Source organism: Mustela erminea, chromosome 15 (assembly GCF_009829155.1).
Source record: "Mustela erminea isolate mMusErm1 chromosome 15, mMusErm1.Pri, whole genome shotgun sequence".
NCBI lineage: Eukaryota > Metazoa > Chordata > Mammalia > Carnivora > Mustelidae > Mustela > Mustela erminea.
In genome coordinates, this window is record NC_045628.1 from 3,496,601 (window position 1) to 3,520,023 (window position 23,423).

Below are 23,423 nucleotides of genomic sequence, written 5' to 3' on the forward strand. Positions count from 1 at the left end.
AAAATTTTCCTTAGCATTGCCTCATATTATACTTCCCTCAATTCTAGAATTGGAAAACAAAAACAAACAAAAACAAAACCATGATGGTGTAACATTATTCAACACATTGAAGTCACATATACTTATTGGGAAGAGATGAAATAATAGGAATTCTTACACATCGGGGCAGCTGTGGAAGATCTTTCTTATTGTTCCCAATTATTTGCATGTTCTCCCTTCAAGGGGATACGGTAGCTGGTTCTGACATTGGCCACCATCCATTGCTTCTTCCAGGGGGTAGACCTGGGTTGGTCTGCAACTGTTTGACCAAGAAAACACAAGGGGAGCGATGATGGCCCAGTTCCAGGCCCAGCTTCTAGAACTGCAAGTTTCCCTTCTTGTCCCAAGAACTGGGAGCTGCCAGGGAAGAGTTCCAGACTGTGCTGCTGGAGGAGCACCAAGGCACATGAGCGAAGAGGCCATCGTGCACGTGCAGCCCAGCTAACAGGAGAGTCTTCTGCTATCTGGCTGTAACTTTTGGAAGGCCCCAAGCAAGAATTGCTCACCTGAGCCCAGTGAACCCACAGAAGCAGGAGAAATAACACATGGTTTCACATCATGAAGTTTTGTGATGTTTGCTACATAGTGACAGATGAACGGAGCCAGAAGTTGGTTGTGTGTTGTATGGTTTCTCCAAGGAGTAAAACATTTTCCCACCTATTCGTGTTGGCCTTGGCCAACAGATTGCCTTTAGGCAATGGAATATAAGCAAGCGACAAGTGCCACAGCTCGGCAGATGTTATAACAGGCATTCTGGCCGTTTCTCCTCTCCCTCTGACACAGGAAAGGCCACGTCCCACCTCTTCCTGGGACCATCAGGGAAAAGACTCTCGTATCAGAGCTGGGCTGAGCTTCACTGTACTACTTCCAAATCACATAAATGAGTACAAGAGAGAAAGTTTTGCTGTTATAGGCCATGGACGTGGGATTTTATCTTCCGCAGGATCACTGCTGAGAGTTGTCCTTTACAAAGTCATCTGAAAAATTTCATGAGCCACAGTGGATTAAGCCGCTGCCTTCGGCTCAGGTCATGATCTCAGTGTCCTGGGATCAAGCCCCGCATCGGGCTCTTTGCTCAGTGGGGAGCCTGCTTCTCTCTCTCTCTCTCTGCCTACTTGTGATCTCTCTCTGTCAAATAAATAAAAATATTAAAAAAAAAATTCATGAGCCAGACCGACATTAGGGAAAGTCATTGACATGGAAGAGTGTATGAGAGCCATTCTGCTCAGTGTCACTGAGCGGGCTCGAGAAGCACGAAGGGTGGCAGGCATTCTGCTAGAGTCCAGGCATGCAGTAGGACCTGTCTGTCATGTAAGCAGCCTATGGTCTCCTGTGGGCAGCAAATATGTTCTGGAAGGGGTGAGAGACTCAGCGTTTCAGCCTTTTGCATGCCAGGAGACAACACTGAGGACATTATGAAGTACATTGCTAACTATTCAAAATATAACAATTTAACGACGCATGAGACATTTTTCGCTCTCAGGCCGTATGAAAGTAGGTGACAGGCCAGATCTCGCCCAAGGGCTGTGGTCTGCTCACTCTGGTCCAGTGGTGGAGGTTGGCCATAAAGGACTATTTCCAGGGAGTGTACAACAACTGTCTTGCTCAAGCATTTTCTGATGCATCGAGGAGAGACACCAAGCAATTTAGGAATCTATGAAAGATTTTCCAAAGGAGGGAATGCCCGAGTGAATCCTGAATATCAAGTAAATACTGTGAGTAAATGGACACAAAGGCAAGAAGGATGAGAGAGGTTTTGGAACCACAGGATATGTGCACCTAAACTCTATTTGTTTCCACTAACACAAGAGCATTTCATCTAAACTAAACACAAACTAAACATTTCATCTAAACTAACACAAGAGCATTTCATAGCAAGAACAAGCACCAACAATTTCCCAACGTCATCCATGCAGCTTGGCGACCATGGACGCCACGGAAACACATCCTACAAGACCAGGTATCCTCGCCAGCCTCCTCTGCCGTCACAAAATACCACTGACTAGGCAACTTAACAACAGGAGTTTATTTTCTCACAGTTCTGGAGTCTGGGAAGTCCAAGGTCAAGGCGCCGGCCAATTTAGTTTCCATGGAGGTCTCCTCCTGCCTCCTGCCTTGCCGTCTCACTGTGTCCTCACATAGCACACACAGAGAGAGCATGCACCTGCTCTCTGATGACTCCTGTCACAAGGACACTAATGCTGTCGGATCAGGGCTCCAGCCCCTGGGCTCACTCCACGCGGATTCCCTCCCACAAGCCCCATCTCCAAGTGCACTTACAGTGGGGGTGAGAGCTTCAGCCTATGAATTTTGAACGATGTACGACTTAGCTCAGAGCAACAGGACACCGGTTGTGGATCATGATGCTCCTTTCCTTTTTCTCGTATGTCCAAACTTGCAGAGTCTTTGGTTGTGGGAGGCAGGACCTCACATCTTTATCATCAACCCGGGAAGCTACTGATGCTATTAGGCAAACGCTCAGCAGGCATACCTCTACATTTAATCAAAACTGGATTCGCTAGACTAATGCGATTCTCCAGCCTCAGTTAGGAAGTCTCAGGATGATCGGCAGTTATTAAAGCCGAAATACCACCAAGCAAATTTGCAATATCATCACATCCACCTGCAGATTCCACAGGAATGTCATTATCCCCATTTAGTGTCATGTTGGATTTCAGGAAAAATAAACGCCATTCAGATAAGTAGGTGCTTGCTTCACCACAGGACATCTTTTGCTTCTCAATCTGACACATTTGTGGCGATTGTATCCCTTTCCGTGTACTAAACAAAGTAATTGGTTTTCAAAGGGTTTTATTCTCTAACAATTAAGACAAGGTGATAGGAAGAGAAAATAAGTATTTTACATAGGAACAATACATCTGTTATCAGTTATCAATTTAATAGGAAGTTTTGGCAAGCAAAACTTCCTATTAAATTGCACCTTTAATCTTTGTTTATATAATGATGCTTGATTGCCTGGGGCAATGTCAAAGTTCTGATGAGCTTTCTAAATAAATATTAAATTATAGTGGAACCACTACGCTATACACCTGAAACTTAGGTAATGCTGCATGTCAACAACACTCAAATACAAAAATTATGTTATTTCCTGACATGACAGTATGTGAATTATATTTTATTCCAGTTCTGTAGAAATGGGTCATCTCTGCATGGACCAGTGTGTTTTGTGACAATAGCCCACACTGGCATCCTTCATTTAAGGAAGAGGGTGGCAAGATGCCTGTGTGGCTCAGTCGGTTAAGCCTCCAACTCTTGATTTTAGCTCAGGTCTTAATCTCAGGGTGGGGAGTTCAAGCCCCACATTGGGCTCCATGCTGGGCATGGAGCCTACTTAAAAAAAATATGGTGGCAAATTTCCACTAATGTAAATGAATAATTTCATCTCTATTGATATGCCACTGAAAATAAGGATAAGTAGAAATCATATCTTCTTTTAAATAAGGGGCTGGTGAAAGCAATGCAAAGATTTACCAAAAAATATTATTTCTCATCCCTGCTACTCTTTTAAACAAACTGTGGCTATGGTCTCTGTTATATAGAAATATTTCTTTAAGTTGAATAAAGAATAATCTGCAAGGCCAGGTTCATTCTGAAAGCGCTGGTTAAACACAATGCCCAGTAATTGTTATTGTGTAAGACGTGGTCCCTGCCTAGAGGTCATGGTAGACAAGAGATGCATATATGTGAAATGCTATACTTAGTTTTAAAAGACATTATCTCATACACTCTTTTCCTAGAGGTCCTGGTTGAGTATATACATCAAAGTAGACTTAGGGGAAAAAAAAAAAAGAAAAGAAACAACAAGGCAGAAAGCATTTCCTAATCATTGCGATATGTAATATAGATACAAACATGGGGACACACAGTCACGTTCACCGTCTTCTGCTGGGGGAATAGGGCAATTCAAATAACTTGTTTCCAGTTAGCAGCTTCCTCACGCTAGTGGCTCAAGTGGAACTTCTGGTCAACCAAGTATTAAATCTTCTTTTCTTTTTTTTTTTTTTTAAAGATTTTATTTATTTATTTGAGTGATAGAGATCACAAGTGGGCAGAGAGGCAGACAGAGAGAGAGGAAGAAGCAGGCTCTCTGCCGAGCAGAGAGTCCCATGCGGGGCTCGATCCCAGGACCCTGAGATCATGACCTGTGCCGAAGGCAGAGGCTTAACCCACTGAGCCACCCAGGTGCCCCCAAATCTCTTTTCTTAAATAAATGGTTTGTCGAATAGATTTTCCATACTAGTTGTGCAGTTAGTTTGAACCATAAATGCTACATTTTATTCATATAATATTGATAATATTTTATATCCATATTATTTTAAAACTTCACCTTCTTTTATACAGGATTACTAAATATTTTTTTCTTTTCTTTCTTTCTTTCATTCTTTTTTTTTTTTTTTTTTGCTTACTTCCCTATTATTTTGTAATTGCCTAAGAACAAACATTGTCATTATTTTCACCAGTGCCTGTGTTGCAATAAAACTTTATTTATAAAAATAGGGGTGGGGGCTAGATTTGGCCAATGAGAGTAGTTTCTCTGATGTAGAAAATATTTTTTTCATGGACATAAGGGAGAAAATAATCACATATATACATTCTTTTATTTTTATTTTTGAGGGGGCAGAGGGAGAGAATCTCTTTTTTTTTTTTTTTTTAGGGCAGGGAGGAAGACAGGGACCCTTAACAGGCTCCATGCCTAGTGTGGAGCCTGACGTGGTGCTTGATCTCACAACCCTGAGATCATGACCTGAGCTGAAATCAGGAGTCGGATGTCCTACTGACTGAGGCAGCTGGGGGCGCCTATATTCTTTTAAATAAAAAATTTTAAGTAAACATTACATGCAACAATCTTAGAAATCTTTAAATCCAAGAAAATCTACTCATATAAAGTAACATGAAAACTGTTTCCAAGGTATCAAAGTTCTATAACTTTTTACAAAAAGCTTGCTCAGTGCGTTTCATTGTTTCCCAGAGTATTTTGTTTACTGGGCTTAGAAGAATGTACTTGAACCTTGAACAAGACAGGTTTGAACTGTGTGGGCCCACTTAGATGGAGATTGTTGTATATAAATATAGTACAGCACCGTAGATGTATTTTCTCTCCCTTAGGATTTTCAGAATAACATCTTCTTTTCTCTGGCTTACTTTATTGTAAGAATATGGTATATAATATGTATAACACACAAAATGTATGTTAATCCACTGTTTGTGTTATCGGTAGGGCTTCTGGTCAACGGTAGGGCTTCTGGTCAGCAGTTAGTAGTTAAGCTGCGTAGGGATTGGAAGTTACACACTGATTTCCCACTGTGTGTGTGGGGGAAGGCGCCCCAACCTCCCCCATGGTTCAAAGAGTCAACTGTATACACAATAAAACCAAGGCCTGAAACAAAGAACAAAACAGGAGACCCTTGCTAGCACGTCAGCAGGATGTCACACCGAGCACATACATAATGTTTCAAGAGCAGAATTTACCTTGACAGGAAATCCGAGAAGGAAAGGCGAACAGGGTAACCATATCGGATGGTCTTCACCATGTCCAGGACCCCAATATATTGTAGCTGAGCAGACACATAAAAATTATCAAAAGTATCTGGCAGCCTTGAGTTATTGGGCTTGATGCAATGAATAAAGTGTGGAGTCCGCTTCTGAAGTTTTCCGATAATATCTGTTAGAGATTTCTAAGGAGAGAAGCAAAACACAGCTTATTCTCCAAAGACGACACTGATGGCAAATATAAAGAGCTTTTCAATAAAAATGTTTATCTTTGATCCATAACTCTTTTATTATGAAGTCTCTGTGGCGTGAGTCTGTGTGTGTGTGTGTGCGCACACGCGTGCGTGCATGTTGAGTGCTTACTTTTATTTGAGGGTACTCAAGGGGTCAAAATGGGGAAAAATACACATATACCCTCTACAGTTGATAACATCAAAATCTCACTTTTGGAAAACCACAAAACCCACTAACCCGGAGCTGCGATGCAATGGTGACAGGACCTCCCCGTTCCAGTCGCTGAAGAAATGTGGAGGCTCCTTTCTTCTTTAGTAACTGTCATGAAAATAAAAGGAAATAAAGCAAGAGCAATTTAGTTATTGAAGTATGCAGTCCTTTACTTTCCATTGAAGTATCATTGACACTTGTTTCAAGCATACAGCACAGTGATTTTCATAGTATTTTCCTAAAGTCCACAGAGAAGAAAGCAAGCCAGCCTCCCACCCACGTGAGTGAATTCACTCACAGGGCGGCACAGATCTACAGCAGACTGTAACATTCGGTACCAAAGGATTCCCGGCGATGGTACTCTAACTGGGACATGGGCAGCTACTTGTTAAATAGTACCACGGCTGCCAGCCTCTCGAGTACACCGAAGCTGCGTCCTGGCCCATCTGAGCCCTGAGGCCAAGAGCTGACTCTTCTTCAGTGGGCAACAAGCGCACGCTAGTGCTGTGCGTTGCCATCGCACGTGTTTGTCCCGAAGTGGAAGCTTCCTGCCCGGCAAACAGAGAGTCGTGTGTGTTACAAAACCTGACGTTCTAGCAATCCCTGGTTTGTTCCCTTAAGTTAACCACAATCAATTTCTTCCCATTCTATTTTTCTTGACCTTCCTCTTCTTTTTTTTTTTTTTTAACTGCTCAAAGGAGTAGTAGATTACCTATCTGACAAATGGCAAGACTCTGTATTTTCTTCAATAAGTCATTGCATACAGCTCTTAAAAGAAAAAAAAAATCATACATAGGAGAGATTAAAGGATAATGGAGATAAAAGAAGTCAGTTGGAAATGAGGCCAATGGGGAAAGAAAGAAAGGGCAGAAGGTAATTAATTAAATCCCACCAGGGGTTAAAAGGAGCCCCAGCCACAGACGTACTGTATTGCCTTTCACAAAATCACACAGACTCAGACCAACATATCTATTGATCCAAAATCATTTACATTACAATAAAGAGGTCCTGATAGGAGAAAAACATCGGATGAAACCTTCTTGTCAATATGGTATTGTTGCTATCATGGAAGCAGCCCATTTCCTTCCACTGACATGAACCGTCAAGTTGGAATGATCAGTCCTGACAAGGGAACGTGAAAGGGGCAACTGGTCCAAGATCAACGGGTTTTCTACAGATGCCAGCCAAGTGTGACGCTCGGTAAGAGTGGGGAGACCCCGCCCATCCTGCCGGTCACGGGCGTGGGTGTGCAAGGATGAAGGCAGTGTGCACAGAAGGGAGGCATGAAACGCTTACGGAAGAGTCATAAGAAATAAATCTCCATCCCTGGAAATGGAACACTCAATTTCCCTTTCTGGGCGGAGGAACCACTGTGAATTATCTTCCTTTTGCAGTCCTTTAGGGAAAAGACTAATGGCCTCTATGCCTGGTAATGTTTAATAATTAAGGTTAAAAATTACAGTTTAGAGGTGTGTGGTGATTCTGTGCTCTTGATTTCCAGGATGACTGAGAAAGGAAGGGCCAGGAGGTTCAGTGAAACCCTCAGGAGTAGAGATCTTCCTTATGAACAGTAACTCTTTATTTTTTTTTTATGTAAAAAAAATGCCACTTTGTATTTAGTGAAATTGAATTCCTGTGTTCAGACAGTCCAGGAATGATTCCATCAAAGGATCCCTAATTGTAGGGTCCATTGGCTACACACACACACACACACACACACACACACAAACGAGTGCACATACTCACTCATCTCTAATATGTTATCTACATCTTGCCACTCTTCCAAAATAGAGCTGATTTTAATTATGCTTTTATTTTAATTGGTAAGCTCAAATGCATTCCAACAAGCTACAACAACTGAATTTCTAAAATTGATTGTCCTGGACACCTTCCCAAACATATTTCTCATCTCCGTAGTTTTGGTGGCAGGCAGAGCAAACCAGGCTACCATCAGGCACTGAATCCTTAACGTTAACACATTTCCTACCTATTTCCTATTGGTTTGAGACAACTCCGCTGAATCTGTAGTTCTGTTTTATAAATAGAACCTTTATGTTTTAAGGACAACCACACTTGTGTCGGACAAGTCCACATTAAAACTAGTATAATACAAAAGTAAGCTTAAAATCCACATGCTATCCAGAAAAATACTTCCAGCTCCAGAAACATACACACTGTCTATAAGAGAAACTACAATGTATTGTTTAGAGACCTAAAACCTCTGAAGTGATTAATGTTGACAGAATAAGGTAGCGAAGTTTATTCCCTGGAAAGCTACTGTCCGTGCAGTTACTTCCCATTCATCAAAAGGACAGTCACCGAGACAAGGCACAAATAGGATGTTGCAGAGACAACCAATAAAATCACTAATGTCCTATTTGCTATTGAATTTTCACTCTACTGCATCTCCTCGACCGCCCCTCTCTCTTAAGGTTATACTTCTGCCAGGATCCTTTTCATTACTTTTTGAAATTAAAATATCAATTTGTTTCCATCTGTTTTCAGAATTGCATTTAAAAAGAGAGAGAGAGAAAAAAAAAAGTAAAGGTACTAACAAGAATCAGAGGAACTCCTACCTTACTGAGTTCTAGATAATTCCTGTTTTCTCCAATAATCGAAGAAGCTGCCGTTTTCTTACTGAGCAGGGTGGATTTCTGTCCTCTGAACTTAAAAGAAGGATAGGAGGACACGAGGGATCCTGTCTGTGACAGTTTCGACTGGAACAAATGATGGATCACGACATTTTCACTAGCTAGGAAAGAAATAAAGCGATATTGTGAGTGGCATTCAAATCGTTATGTCCCCGAGCTTTAAACACACTCCTCATTCCAGGGCTGTAAGCACTCGACATTCCCAGTGCAAGACGGAAGTGAGAGGTCATCTTTCCTTTTGCCCCTATTGTGTTTTCCCCACCATTAATCCTACCACTTGATGAATTCTGACCTTCTCTGTCCTGACCAGGAGTCCTAATCCGAGTCCCTGTCCTCTATCTCAGCACTGGCCCTTGGCCTTCTGAGTAGCCCTTGTGACTCTCCTAGCCTTGGGAACCTAGTCTTGCCTGGCTTGGGTCTACAGGGTTTCAATTCTCTTGGCCAAGTCATGAAGACCTGTGGTTTCCGCCAGCAGCTTCCCACTCCAGAAACACAAGTCCCAGGGTCTAACCCAGCTCCCAGTGTATGTGAACATTTGTAGGGACCCTGTTCCATTTGCTTGTACCAGTTGTTAGGGGGAACAGTTCAGCTACAAAGATAAAAAGCCACTGTCTTTTACATGTGACGTTATACAAATTCTATTAAATTTGGAATCGTATAGTGAAAACCACATACAGCGGTGAGAGCTCTATAAGACACCTTTCTCATGTTACCTACATTTGTATTTACACAATCCTCACAGTTGAGTTTCCTTTCCTACAAAATGACCATGACATACCTAGTTTGAGGATGATACAGGGTTAGAATGTAAAGTCGTGTGCACATCATTTAGGACCTTGTGGACCCATGAGCTAGTTAGCTCTGTTGAGCCAGCAGAGCCATTTTTCTACCTTTCCCACACCCAGATTACTTTGCTTGTGCAGACTAACATATTTGGTGACAAGGCATGTAAAGGAAAGTCACTACATGATAAACAAACTAGGCAGAAGTGTCAGAAAAGGGAAGAACAACTGGGGAAGGCAGGAAGGCAAAATGGAGCCCCGTGGTGTTGCATACAACTTAGGGCTAGCAGGATAAATTCATGATGTTTCATATAGAGTTACACACCCATATTTGATCTCCGTATCTTCAGTTGTCTCATTCTGAAGGGGCCTCAGAGCAAAGACAACCCAGTTAGAAATGAGCTCGTCAAGCCCTCAGACCTCAGTGTTTCTTAATACCATTCTTCTCTAAAATAAATCTAGACTTCTTGGGCACAGGGCTGATTTGGAGGCAGAGCCGATAATCATGGAACATTCTGGAAGGCTAGAATATCAGGAGGTGCTAAACAAAATCACAAGAAGCTGAAGAAGAACCTCGGAGCTGGCTTGAAGGGAGGCTCACTGGCCATATCTTGAACAATGTTAGTATCAAAATAACAATAAGTAATGGATTGTGAGTCATTTAATAAAACAAGAATCTATGAGCCCATACTGCTAATAATTTAATTAGTTAATTAATGAGAAAGGGGAGTTCTTGCATTTGAATGTCACAATTGATGGGAAAATGGGGCGTAGAAAATGGTGATTTTGCAACCATCAGAGAAATTGCTGATTTGGGCAAGAATCTATCGTGTATGTGAGCCAGCAGGTGAATGTCTGGTATGGAAGAGAACGTTGATTGCCTCACCTTCCTTATGAAGTGACAGAGAAAAACAGCAGCTTTCAATTACAGAAACCTAAACTGTGTCACCTTAACATGGCTGTGTCACCAGTGGTGTTTCAGAGTCAGTGCGTCCTATGACTGGGTTGGGTGAGGACCGTTGAGCTCCTCTGTGGGGCTTCTGCCCAGAAGGGGTGTTGCAGACGCCAATGGGAGCCAACAGCAAAGAAGCCGAGATTGAGGGACAGTCTTCAAAATAACTGGCCTTTAGGTTTTAAAATGACAGTCATGAAAGAAAGTGAAATAAGTCAGTCAGAGAAAAACAAATACCATATGATTTCACTCATATGTGGAATTTAAGAAACAAATGAGCATAAACAATGAATCTTGGAACACTGAAAAAATAAAATTAAATTTAAAAAAAAAAGAAATTGCTGGGTCATAGGGCAGTGGGAGGTTGGGGTACCAGGTGGTGGGTATTATAGAGGGCACGGATTGCATGGAGCACGGGGTGTGGTGCAAAAATAATGAATACTGCTATGCTGGAAATAAAAAAAAAAAAATGGAAGAAAAAAAAAAAAAAAAGAAAGAAACAAATGAGCAAAGGCAAAAAAGAAAAACCAACAAACAGGCTCTTCATTACAGAGAACAAACCGATGGTTACCATAGCGGAGGGAGATGGTGGTCGGGTTAAATAAGTTAAATAGGTTATATAGGGATTGGGGTGCACTGGTTGAGCACTGGGTGATATATGGAATTGTCGAATCACTACATTGTAAACTACATTGTTCACACTGTATGTGAACAAACTGGGATTATAATAAAAATAAACAAATGGGCAGAGGACCTAAGAAGACATTTTTCCAAAAGAGGACATATTAATGGCCAAGAGACACATGAAAAGATTTTCAGCACCTCTAATCATCAGGGACATGGAAATCAAAACCACCATGTGGTAGTATCTCACAGCAATCAGATGCCTAGTACCGAAAGGCCAAGAAATAGTACGTGTTGGTGAGGATATGAAGAAAAGGGAATTTGTACTCTTCTAATGAGAGTGTAAATTTGTGAAGCCACTTTGGAAAACAGTATGGACGACCCTTCAAAAGTTAAAAGAGAAGTATCAGGATTCCACTGCTGTGTATTTACCCAAAGAAAATTAAAACATTAATGATGTGAAGATGTATATGCCTCTATGTTTATTACAACGTTATCTATAATAGCCAAGATATGGAAGCAACATAAGTGTCCCTCAAGAGATGAATGGATAAAGAAGATGTGGAATATTATTCAGCCACAACAAAGCATGAAACCTGGCCATTCAGGACAACATGGATAGACCTTCAGGGTATTTTGCTAAGTGAAATAGGCAGGCAAAGAATACCATATGATTTTTATTTATATATGGAATACAAAAGCAAACAAAAATATAAAAATAATTCTTAAATAAAGAGAAAAAACTGATAATTTCCAGAGAGGAGGTGAGTTGGAAGAATGAAACAGGTGAAGGGAATTAAGAGGTACAAACTTCCAGATATAAAATAATTTACACAGATGAAAAATACAACATAAGGAATATAGTCCACAATACTGAAATAGTCCTCTATGATGACAGAGGGTGACTATGCTTAACATGGTACTGAATAATGTATAGAATTGTTAAATCAATGTATATACCTGAACATAATGTAACCTTTTATATTAACTATAATTCAATAAAAAAATAAATACATAAGTAAGTATCATTTAAAAAAAGAAAAAGATAAGCAGAGAGAATGTCCCAAATTAAAGAAGACTAAAGAGAAATGACAGCTAAATGCAGCGACTGCCCTGAATCGGGGGAAATCATCATGGGAGCCATTGCTGGAGTGAGCGGCAAAGGAATAGGACTTGGGTCTAGATGTTAGCACTGCGTCAGTGTTCAATACTCAGACCGTTGCTTTGTAAGATGATGTCTTTAGCTCAAGATGTATACCGAAGAGGCCTTTTCTAGGTCTCAAATGATTCAGAACACACATGTCATGCACGCGCACACACACACACACACACACACACACGCACACATGTATATCCATACGCACATGCATGTGCACACTTGCACACACAGGGAGAGATGGTGGGGAGTGGAAGGCGGGGTGAATGGGACGGAGAAGACAGAATAAAAGAAGGGAAATGAGGAAAATGAATTGGGAAAAGGGTTTATGGGAGTTCTTGGTATGAATTTTCTAACTTCAACTTGAAATCATTTCAACATCAATAGTTCATGCTAATGTTGAAATGGGAAGTGTCCCCGGAAGGAGGTCTGTAAACATTGTATCCAGTGTTTTCCTGCCAGTCCACCAGGATACGCGAACTTAGATGAATAGTTTATGAGCAAGTGCGCAGAGGCACTCGGAGACAGTAGACTTGAGACTTTATTTCACATCTCAGGCACAGGTGAGAGCACTCACTGCATTTCTGCCCGAGCTGTGTCTCCAAGCTACCTGCCTCCCTTTGGCCAGCTGGCTCACGATCCCATACCAGACCTTACCACCTTTCTCAGCTGGGAGCTTTTTGATAATAGGAAGATTTAATTAGATACTATAAACAAAGTATCTAGCAAGGTACTCAAAATTTTTTAAAAAATCTATAAATTATACTCGCTTTTAACAACTATTTACCGCATCAACAATTTCACAAATTCATAAAATACTATCACAACCATACATCTTTTTCTTATATGATAGAATGGGTGAGGAACTATGGCCTGTGTGCCAAATCTGGCCCACTGCCCATTTCTGTAAATAAAGTTTTATTGGAACACAGGCATGTCCATTTGTATTATCTACACCTGCTCTGTCATTGTAACAGTAGAGTTAAAAAGTTGCAACAGAGACCTTATGGCTTGCAAAGCCTGAAATGTTTATTCTCTGGACCTTTATAGAAAACACCTGCCACTTCCTGTATAAACATGTAAGAATCTATTGTAAATTTTGTCTGCTTGCTCAGATGCCAAAAGAATTTAGAACAAAACAAGACTCACTTGTGTTCTCTTGGAACTTAATATACACAAAAGAATGACTTTAAAGGGACTCTGTTAAGGGAAGGAGAATGACAATATCACGAACCATCACATTCTTTCTCTAAATACATATTCTATCCCCGGAAATGCAAAAATAAGAAAAAAGGCATTGCGCCAACTTCAAAACCACACTATATATTAGATCTTCACGCAAGGTATGACTTAGGTGGTAGTACACTATCAATGGAAACTCAAATAATTGGAAACTAGAAGGAAGATATTTCCGGTGATAATCAACAGGGTCTGCTAGTTCCTTCCTTTCTTCTACATGCTGTCATTCCAATGCCACGCTCCTTCGGCTGGTCTCAGTTTTAAGAGAACTCAATCGCTTTAAGTTCTGAGAGACGAGCTCAGTAAGTCCCCCTGAGAAACGATCTATGGCATCCGCACCGCATGATTTAAGGTAAATACGGTCCTCAAGCCAGCGGTGATTATTTCCAGCTCAAAGCCCTCAATTTGTCTCATGAAGGGTGATCACAGGCTTCTTTTTTTCAGGAAAGATAAATGACCCAGCTCATGGCTAGCAACTTAAAGCATCAAAGGTGATACATTTTAATTCACTGAAAAGGTTGTTAGGGAAACGAGAACTAAGGGCTACAGAAACGCTATGGAGAAAGAATGACTAGAGTCGGCAGAAGTATACATATTGATACATATAAGGGCACAGTATATAAGTGTAGTATGTACTTAGTCCCCTGTTTTATAGAAATAGGTACAAGTACATAAAGGCCTGAGATTCACTCACTAGATAGAGGCTGTCAGTTGATATATACAGATAAGCATGTGTGCGCGCACATATGAATTTGTGCCCTCCCTCTACTTCGTGGGTATTAATTCTTTATAACAGAAAGTACGAGAATAAAATACCACCCTTAGGTATGCTCCAGACATCAACTTCAGTAATGAAATTCACCCTGCTGTGGCCTAAATAATTTTGGAAGCTGTATTAATCTTCATTAGTCTTCACAAAAGAGCTTTTTTATATTCATACCACCAGAGTGGTAAAGGTATTTTATATTTCTATCTGCTAAAAGCTTAGTTAAATTATGGTTTCTACTAGACTCCAAATTAGATTGTAGCCAATGTACATTGTGGCAAGATCCATTCTTTATTATTCTGGGCTTTAGAATGTAAAAGATATTTCAATTCCCCTGAAGCTGGTGGCATATTGCTGAGGACAGTGTTCAGAGATGGGGAAAGAAAGAGTGTGTGGCATTTTAACCATAGGGGAAAAAACTTACTTTTCATTACAAATAGAAGATTCTGTGAGAGGGTGTCTTTATTTTTTTCAATTGCTCCAACAATTTCATACATTACCTGTAATAAAAGAAAACGGTGTGATTACTAATGTTTAAATATGACCACAAAAATAATCTCCTTTGCAGAATTATCTGACTCAGAGGAAGTTTCCAATTATTCACCAGAGAGGTGTTTCCAGTCTTCAAAGTTCATCTTACACCCCAGGCTGAAGCTCCTTTCTGCACATCAAACAAGGGACACCTCTCCTGTACTAATTTTCCAAGTCCCCCTCTGACTGTGAGTTTAAGAGGAAATGGCGGTGACTCATGTTCGTGCAGCCTCCCTTCATTCTCGGGGACCCTCGTCTTCCCAGAAAACTCACTAAACCGGGCAGGGGGTTGCTGCCACGCCTGGGGAAGAGGGCTTGATTCCAGTTGGAGAAATTCAGTGGTCTCTTTATTCAAAGATTCCTTTTGGATCATTTAAACAGTTAACGTTTAAAATGAAGAAAACACGATGGGGAGCCTGGCTCAGTCGGTAGAGCATGAGACTCCTGACCTCGCGGATATGAGTTTGAGCCCCATGTTGGGTAAAGACAGTGCTTGAAAATAAGATCTTGGAAAAAAAATGAAAAGATGATACTGAATTAAACACACAGATGCAGAGCACAGACAGACAGACACACACACACACACAGATTGGACCACCTGATTTTCTCTAAAAACATTTCTTATCTTTGCTCTTGTTATGGTCTCGTTCTGTATGGCCATTCCTACCCAATCCCACAGTAAAATTCCTGCCGTACCTTGAGCACAGTGACTACAAATTGTCCAACTCCATCTCCCTGCAGCAACCAACAGAACGCCTGTCCGTTGGCCACATTCAATCAATATCTGCTGAAAGGGACTTTAATGTTTTGGAATATTATGACCAAATACATCAAAACACTGTGCTGTCCATTTCATTTAAGATTGTGCTGATGAGTCTTGCATTATCACAAGATCATGCTTTGGAGCTTGTGCTTTTTGGATCATGCACTGGAAAGTTCTCATGAATGGTACCTGTACCAGGCAATGTGGAGAAAAAGCTGAAGTTCTCCCACTGAAACTCAAGTCCAGACCTTCCCAGCAGGAGACTCTAGTCACATACCTAGGAAACCACATCTCCCACACATGTCCAAGGGCAAACACTCAACCAGGGCAGTTGGATGCTGGCAGGAAGCATGGAGCTCAGCACATGTTTCTACTTTGTATCAAATGAACAAATCTTGAAGCCTGCGAGCATAATTGTTTTTGTGATGATGGGCAAACCATAATACTCTCTTTCACGTGTTAACTAATAGTCTCAAGGGCACTCCAAGACTGAGAGCTTCTGACCTTACTCATAAGATATGGATGGCACCAGTATTGACAGGATTTGAGTTCACAGCTCAACGCAGGTTTTAGACACTGCCCATAACAGTTGGTTATTGTATCATCACAATATAATAATGCAAATGACTGAGAACGTGTTACATAAAATTGGCATTAGTGGAATGTTAACACAGGGTTCCAAAGAATTTTTTTTTCCTGGCCCTGAACCTGGAATGAAGTCTTTCCTCAAGAAGTCCTTGCATACTTGAGGGGAAAATCAAAATGAGAGACCAACCGCCACCCCCAGACCCTAAAGTGTGCACATTGTTGGTGGACTAGTCAATATTTACATATTTCAGTGAATAGAGCCAAGAAATACACAACACATACCAAACTCCTATGTGAGGGGTTTTATTTTTTTTTTTTAATTTTAAAAATAAAATACAATCTGATTCCAAACTTGGTCTTTCAACCATGACAATTTCTTCAAGTCAATGAAGTTTAATATTGGCCTTGTCCAAGGCAAGTTGAAAATTTAAATAAATAATATCCACTCATGTCTGTTTATTACGTCTATATATAATCTGCTACCATTGCCTTCAAATATTTTTTTTTTTTTTTTTTAAAGATTTTGTTTATTTATTTGACAGAGAGAAATCACAAGTAGATGGAGAGGCAGGCAGAGAGAGAGAGGGAAGCAGGCTCCCTGCTGAGCAGAGAGCCCGATGCGGGACTCGATCCCAGGACCCTGAGATCATGACCTGAGCCGAAGGCAGCGGCTTAACCCACTGAGCCACCCAGGTACCCGCCTTCAAATATTTTTGAATGAAACTTTTGATTTTAAGATCATTGCAGGTTCATGGGCAGTTGTAAGGGACGCTACAGACAGATCCCATGGGCCCATTACACAGTTCCCTTCAACGGTAACATCCTGCAGAATGACCACAGCCATCAACCCTGTTGGTAAGGGTCTGCTTCTGGGCTCTTTGCTCTGTTCCATGATCTACGTATCTATCCCCTCACCTCTGTCTTGATTACTGAAACTTTATAATAAGACATTAAGTTAAATGGATGAATTCTTCCCACATTATTCTTCTTTATAAACATTGTTTTGGATGCCTGGGTGCCTCAGTTAAGTGTCCGACTCTTGGTTTTGGCTCAGGTCGTGATCTCAGGGTCGTGAGATGGAGCCCGGTGTGGGGCTCTGAGTTCAGCAGGGAGTCTGCTTGAGATTCTCTGTTTCCCTCTGCCCTCCCCTCTCTAAAATAAATAAATAACTCTTTAAAAAATTTGTTTTAACTCTTCTAATTTATTCACTATTCCAAATAAATTTTAGAGCAATGTTGTCTATCGATAGCTCTGTATCTAAACAAATTTTTGCTATGATTTTGATAGGAATTGCATTACACCTGCATAGCGATTTGGGGAGAAGTATTGTGATACTGCTTGTCTATGAGACTACTGACCATGCCGTGTTCTTACCCACAGATGTGATGTGTCTCCCAGGCAGCTCTCTGCGTGCTTTCCTCATGGTTTTGCGGGTTTCAGCATACAGATTCTCCCCATTTCTGTTAGACTTTTACCTATTAGCATTTTTTATGAGCAGTTGTAAATGTTATTGTATTTTTAATTTTGGTGCACTTTACCAGTATATAGAAATGCAGTTGATTGTTTTTTCATTTATGTTGTATCCTGTGACCCTGATGAACTCATTTATTAGTTCTACGAGACTTTTTTCCTTCCCCCCCTTTTTTTTTCAGTAGATTCCTTGGGATTTTACACAGTCAATCGCATCATCTACAAAAGGATCAATTTTGTTTCTTCCTTTCCAGTATATCTGGCTTTAATTTCATTTCTCTTCTTAGCACACTTGCTAGAACTTCCAGCATTCTGTTTAATAAGAATGGTGAGAACAGACATCCTTGCCTTCTTTCTGACCTCGTGAGCAAACACTCATTTTTTCACCATTAAATATTATGTTAACTGTAGGATATTTTTGTCAATGCTCTTTACCAAATTGAGTATGTCTCCTCTAACAATATTTTTCTGGGTGTTTTCATCCTGATGAATGTTGAATTATCAAATGCTTTTTCTGCATCAGTTGGTACGATCATGTGATTTTTTTTTTCTTCTTTAGCCTGTTAACATGGTGGATTAATCTTGACTGATTTTCAAATTATTGTACCAGCTTTGCATCTCCAGAAAAAAAAACACAACAAATTATTCATGGTACATAATTCTTTCTACATACTGTGTAATTACAGTTGTTAATATTAAAAGTCTTTTTGCGTTTTCATTCATGAGGGATACCGATTTTCAGTTCCGTGTGTGTGTGAGTGAGTTTGTGTGTGTGTGTGTGTGTGTTCTGTGTCTGGTCTTCACACTGGGTAATACTAGCTTCATAAAATGAAGTGGGAAGTGTTCTCACCTCTATTTTCTAGGTAAGAGCTTGTAAGTTTAGTGTTAATTTTCTTTTAAACATTTGATAGAATTCTCCAGTGAAACCACTGGGAACGGGAACTTTCTTTTTGGGGAGATTTAAATCTAAGTTCATTTCCTTGATTCAGTTACGTATTTCATTGGGTAAATTGAGGCAGGTTGTGCTTTTTGAGGAATTGGTCCATTTAACCTAAGCTGGTGTTTGTGACAGTTACAGTTTTCCTCTCGATCTTTCTGGTGTCTGCACGGTCTCTGGCGAAATCCCGTTTATTCCTGATAGACAGCGGTTGGTGTCTGTTCTCTTTTTTGTCCTTCTTTCTTCAGATGTGTCATTTCGGGTTATCAGCAGCCAGCCAGCCCTCTGTTTCATCGATTTCCTTTACTTTTTTCAACTTCGCTGATTTCTGTTGGCTTGCTTTGGTTTTATTTTGCTCACTTTTTTCCTGGTTCTTGAGGTAGGAACTTAGACCATCAACTGAGACCTCTCTTCTAACATACGTATTCAGCGATAGACATTTTCCTGTCTGCACTGTTTTCGCTGTGTCTCACAAATTCAGTACGCACTATTTCCATTTTCATGTAGTTCAACACATCTTTCTAATTACTTCGAGACTTCCTTTTTGATCCATGGAATATACAGAAGGGCACCGTTTAGTTTCCAACTATTTGGAAATCTGCCCGCCATCTTTCCGGTATTGACTTTTGGTTTGGTTGCTTTGTGGGAGGTAAGCCCACTCCATAAAATTCTAATCTTTCTGAAATTCTTTAGCTTCGATTTTCCCCCAGCAGGTGGTCTTTCTTGATACATATTGTGCTGGGACTCAAGAAGCACGCGTAGTCTGTTTTCACTGGTTTGAGCGCCCCGTAAGTGAGTCGGTCCTGTTGGTGAGCGGAGTAGAGTTTTACTGTATCCTTGTGGAGATCCTTACAGATGTCCCATCATGTGTCCAGAGCAGGCTGTCAATGTCTCCAGCATAAACTTCTGTTTCAGCTGGCTTCCTCTGATGCCATTCAGCAGGACGAGAGAGGCCCAGCCTCATCACTGCCACTTGGGAGAAGCCGGCTCCCCACTCAACCACCACTGATGTAGAAGAGGGCTCTCTCATCTCTGCTGGGCAGAGAGGCGTTCTGGTCTCCCACCCCACCCCCCCAACATATGCCCCTGGCTGTGGGGTGAGCAGGTGGAAGGGGCTGGCATGCGTCTTCATGGCTTCCTACAAAGCCACCCCTGAGGGGGTATGAGGAGAGGGGAGCTGTGGCTGTGTTATCTCTGGGGTGTGCCCAATGTCCCAGCCCCCCACTAGGCCTCCTCTAACACTCTCTGTTGCAGTGGGGAGGTGGGGGGACAATACAAATTCAGAAACTTAGCACAAAAATCTAAAATAGGCCTATCCAATTCAAAATTGCATGCCCTAAGAGGAAAACTATATTTTAATGAGTGTGCCTTAAGGGTTGTGTTTGGTTTTGCTTTAAAAATAAGGATAGAGGGGCGCCTGGGTGGCTCAGTGGGTTAAAGCCTCTGCCTTCGGCTCCGGTCATGATCCCAGGGTCATGGGATCGAGCCCCACGTTGGGCTCTCTGCTCAGCGGGGAGCCTGCTTCCTCCTCTCTCTCTCTCTGCCTGCCTCTCTGCCTACTTGTGATCTCTACCTGTCGAATAAATAAATAAAATCTTTAAAAAAAAAAAATAAGGATAGAAAACAAAATGGCCACAGCTTAATATAATATTAATCTAATTATTAATCTATATTAATAATTATTATATAATATATAACTATATTATAATTAACAGTTATTAATATAATTACTATAATCTAGACTAAATAACACACTTCACTTTTTTATCCAAAAAGAATGCAAGATCTTAAAGTTAATTTCGAGAAAAGGATGGAACGGAGGAGCATTAAGTCAAGGAGCGCTCCCATCGGATCCCCAGTCAGTCTCCATCTGCAGAACGATGTCCACAGGATCCTTCCACACTGGGCACGTTTGCACACTACCTTCCTCCTCATTCTTGCCACTCAGCAGCCCAATCTGTCCCTTGACGGCCACCCTGCCTTGGCTTTTAGCCCCAGCTCCTCCAGCGGCCAGGGCCGAGTCTGCTCTGCAGACCCCGTGCTCCGGGGGGTCCAAAGATGCAGGGGAGAAGCAGCAGCTGGGCGGGGGTGCGGGGTGGGGGAGACACCTTCTGGGCTCCAGCTTCCACCAGTCATGGAGTCTGGTGGTAAACATGTCACGATACTGTGCCTTCTCGTCTCCAGGACAGGGGAGGGCACGTCAGCCTCTCTCTGCCTGTCCGCCCTGTCTGTCCGCCTGCCGACCTCTCTCCAGCGGATTTTGAACATCAACGAACAAGGCTGTTAGCCCTCCGCTCCGCACAGTACCTGGTTTTCTAGGCAACGCCCCACACCTGCTTCTAGCGCTTGCCTCTGCCATCTTCTCTGACCCGTTCCAGAACGTTTTACAGCACTGACCTGAGAAGGACACACGACGTTCTCTAGGTCCTCTGTGCTGAGGCAGCCAGGAAGGCTGCCCCTCTTGCGGTGTGACTACGGCGGTCAGAATCCTGTGTCACTCTCCGAAGGACCTGCCTCCGAACAGAGCGGGTCCCCCGGGGGGGTAGGGCCGCCGGACGCCCGCTGTCCTCTCCCCCTTGGCATCGTCAGGACCTCGCCGACAGCAACGGCCTCTAGGAGGCAGAGGAGGCGACGACCGCACAGAAAAGAAACCACAGAAAGCCACAAAACTCTGTGGGACGAACGTCGCTGGTTCCCGGGTGTCCCAAGGGAGGTGAGACTCTGTCCTTTCCCCTAGAACCTTCTACGGGAGGGAAACAACCAAGAAGAGGCTCCGTGCACCCCAGAAATAGCGCCCGGCTTTGTGAGCCTGTGCGTCAGGAGAACAGAGCCGGGCCTGTCCTCTCAGCCGTGCGGCCCGAGGAGGAGGGACCGGCAGACTGCGCGGAGGAGCAGCAGGAAGCCGGGGCGGCGGAGGCCTTTCTGGGTCACTCGGGCCGGCTGTCTCGCTGCTCCGCCTTGCTCGTCCTTGCCGGTCTGATATTCGGGGATGAAAGGAGAAAAACACAAACGTAGCCAATGATAGAGGCCGCGTCTCTGCTTTCAACTACCTTTTCCTCTTTTCCCTCTGCCTTCGCATAACTGGACTTGAGACTTCCGTTGTTTTTCCCTCTTAAGGACTGCAAGGTAGGGCTCACGTGCGAAGTGGCAGGGCCCTCAGACATGTGATGGAGACGTTTAGGTGCATGGGGCCCGATGCCAGGGCTTCAGGAGGCTGTCTCCGTAGCCAGAGTCCTCTGGAATGAGTCTGTTCAATGAAAAGACTCCAAAGAAAACTCAGCGTTTTGCTTGTGTTTCAGCAATTAGCAGGACTCACACCACTGCTTCGGCCTTGGGGTCCGTGGAGGAGTGTGGGTGACCCAGGGAGTGGGGGGTGCTATTCTCCCGAAGTCCTCCCTCTGACACCCCGGGGCTGCAGGACACACAATCACAAGATAGACCAGCTCAGCTGTCTATGTAAGAGGGAGACTCAAGCTTTCCCCGTGGGTATGAATCACACTTTACCAAGCTGCCTCGTTTCCCGGGTCCACAAAGAAAAGTTACCCAAGGCCAGACACACGTGTTCTCCTCCTCACTGGGGGCTGTCAGGCTCCGGCTGGGTTGATCACCAAGGAAATGGAAGCCAGAGGGGAGAGAGCTTCCTCTGCAGTCAGGGCTTTCGCTCTGCGCTGAGAGCAAGGGTAGGTGTGTTACCGCCCTTTGATAAGGAAGGTGCCCGGTCGCAGAGCCAGGCTCCTGGGCCCTTTACCCTTTTACCCCTGTGGGGGCCCGGCCCTGCGATGTGCTAGAAGGTATGCTCACCTGAGCACCTACTGTGTGCAAATACCTCCAGCGTTCCTAAAAACAGGCTTCACAGTTTACCTACAGGAGTGCATCCTCTGGGGCTTGGCACACACGCGCACAACTTAGCCCTCCCCTGGCCCTCTTTAATCATCATTGCCAGGAGTGCAACGAAGGACTCTGCATTTCTAACTGGCTCCGCAGTTGATCCTGGTGCACACCCAAGGATGAGAATGGCGGCTCCAGGTACCAGCCGCGTAAGCTGCCCCAGGAACTCCGTTCTCCCCCGGGGATGCTGGCAGGGAGCAAGAGAGCCCAGGCCTGGGGTTTGCAGAGAAATGTCTCCTGGGCATTTGAGATACAGTACAATGATGAGAGGAGACAACGGCTTAGTTAAAAATCGCTGGTAAGTTTAAGATGAGACAACATTATAATTATACTCACTACCAACCTTTTTCCTTTGGAGGGTTGGCATTTCTAAAAAGCTGTCCAGAAAGCATTTTCAAATATTTTTATCTGAGATGGCAGCAAGAAAACTCCGTATTTTTCAAACAGCCATGATTGCTGGGGTCCCCTGTGTAAGCCATGAACCGTGCTGGCAGTGGGGAGACAGAAAATGAATAAACGTGGGCTGCGGTAGGAGGGAAATGCACCCAGAGCTGTAAAGAAGCCTTCCTCTTGTAGTTTCCACCCGCCAACTGGAAACACACTTATGGGACGCGGACGGTGACCATTAGCTGAGGGCACGACAGCAGCATGACTCTGGAAGTCAGTTTCTTGTTTTTACAAGGTCAAGTTCACCGAGGTCAGTTCCCACTGAAGTCTGGTGACTTTGCCAGCACAGCCCACAAGACACAATGTTATTTCAAGGGAAGGGGAACACGCTACCTATGAACTCAGGAAATGGGCATGGGTGGGTGTCATCTGCTTAGACCTTCGAGCTGCCTCTGGTGTGGCTCATAGCCAAGGTCACTAAATATTATCTGCATCAGACTGAGGGTGTCATCGGGGTTCAAAGACTATATCCAGAAAAAAAAAAATCAGACAGCAATTCAGCAATGTGGCAGGATACAAAGTCAATGTACAGAAATCAGTGGCTTTCTTATACACTAACAATGAAAATACAGAAAGGGAAATTAGAGAATCGATTCCACTTACTATAGCACCAAGAACCATAAGATACCTGGGAA

At 42.8% G+C, this 23,423-nt stretch overlaps 1 protein-coding gene across 5 annotated transcripts in view; it reads right to left on the reverse strand.

The window, feature by feature from the left end:
- MYO16 (myosin XVI) overlaps positions 1 to 23,423 on the reverse strand; it is a 584,648-nt gene that overhangs the window by 125,191 nt on the left and 436,034 nt on the right. For all 5 annotated transcript variants that reach the window (XM_032314881.1, XM_032314880.1, XM_032314879.1 and 2 more), the window contains exons 24-27: positions 14,589 to 14,664; positions 8,571 to 8,746; positions 6,022 to 6,102; positions 5,530 to 5,735 (exon numbers count right to left, since the gene is read on the reverse strand). In XM_032314881.1, coding sequence (XP_032170772.1) covers positions 5,530 to 5,735; positions 6,022 to 6,102; positions 8,571 to 8,746; positions 14,589 to 14,664 — 539 coding nt within the window. The remainder of the gene's footprint in view (positions 1 to 5,529; positions 5,736 to 6,021; positions 6,103 to 8,570; positions 8,747 to 14,588; positions 14,665 to 23,423) is intronic.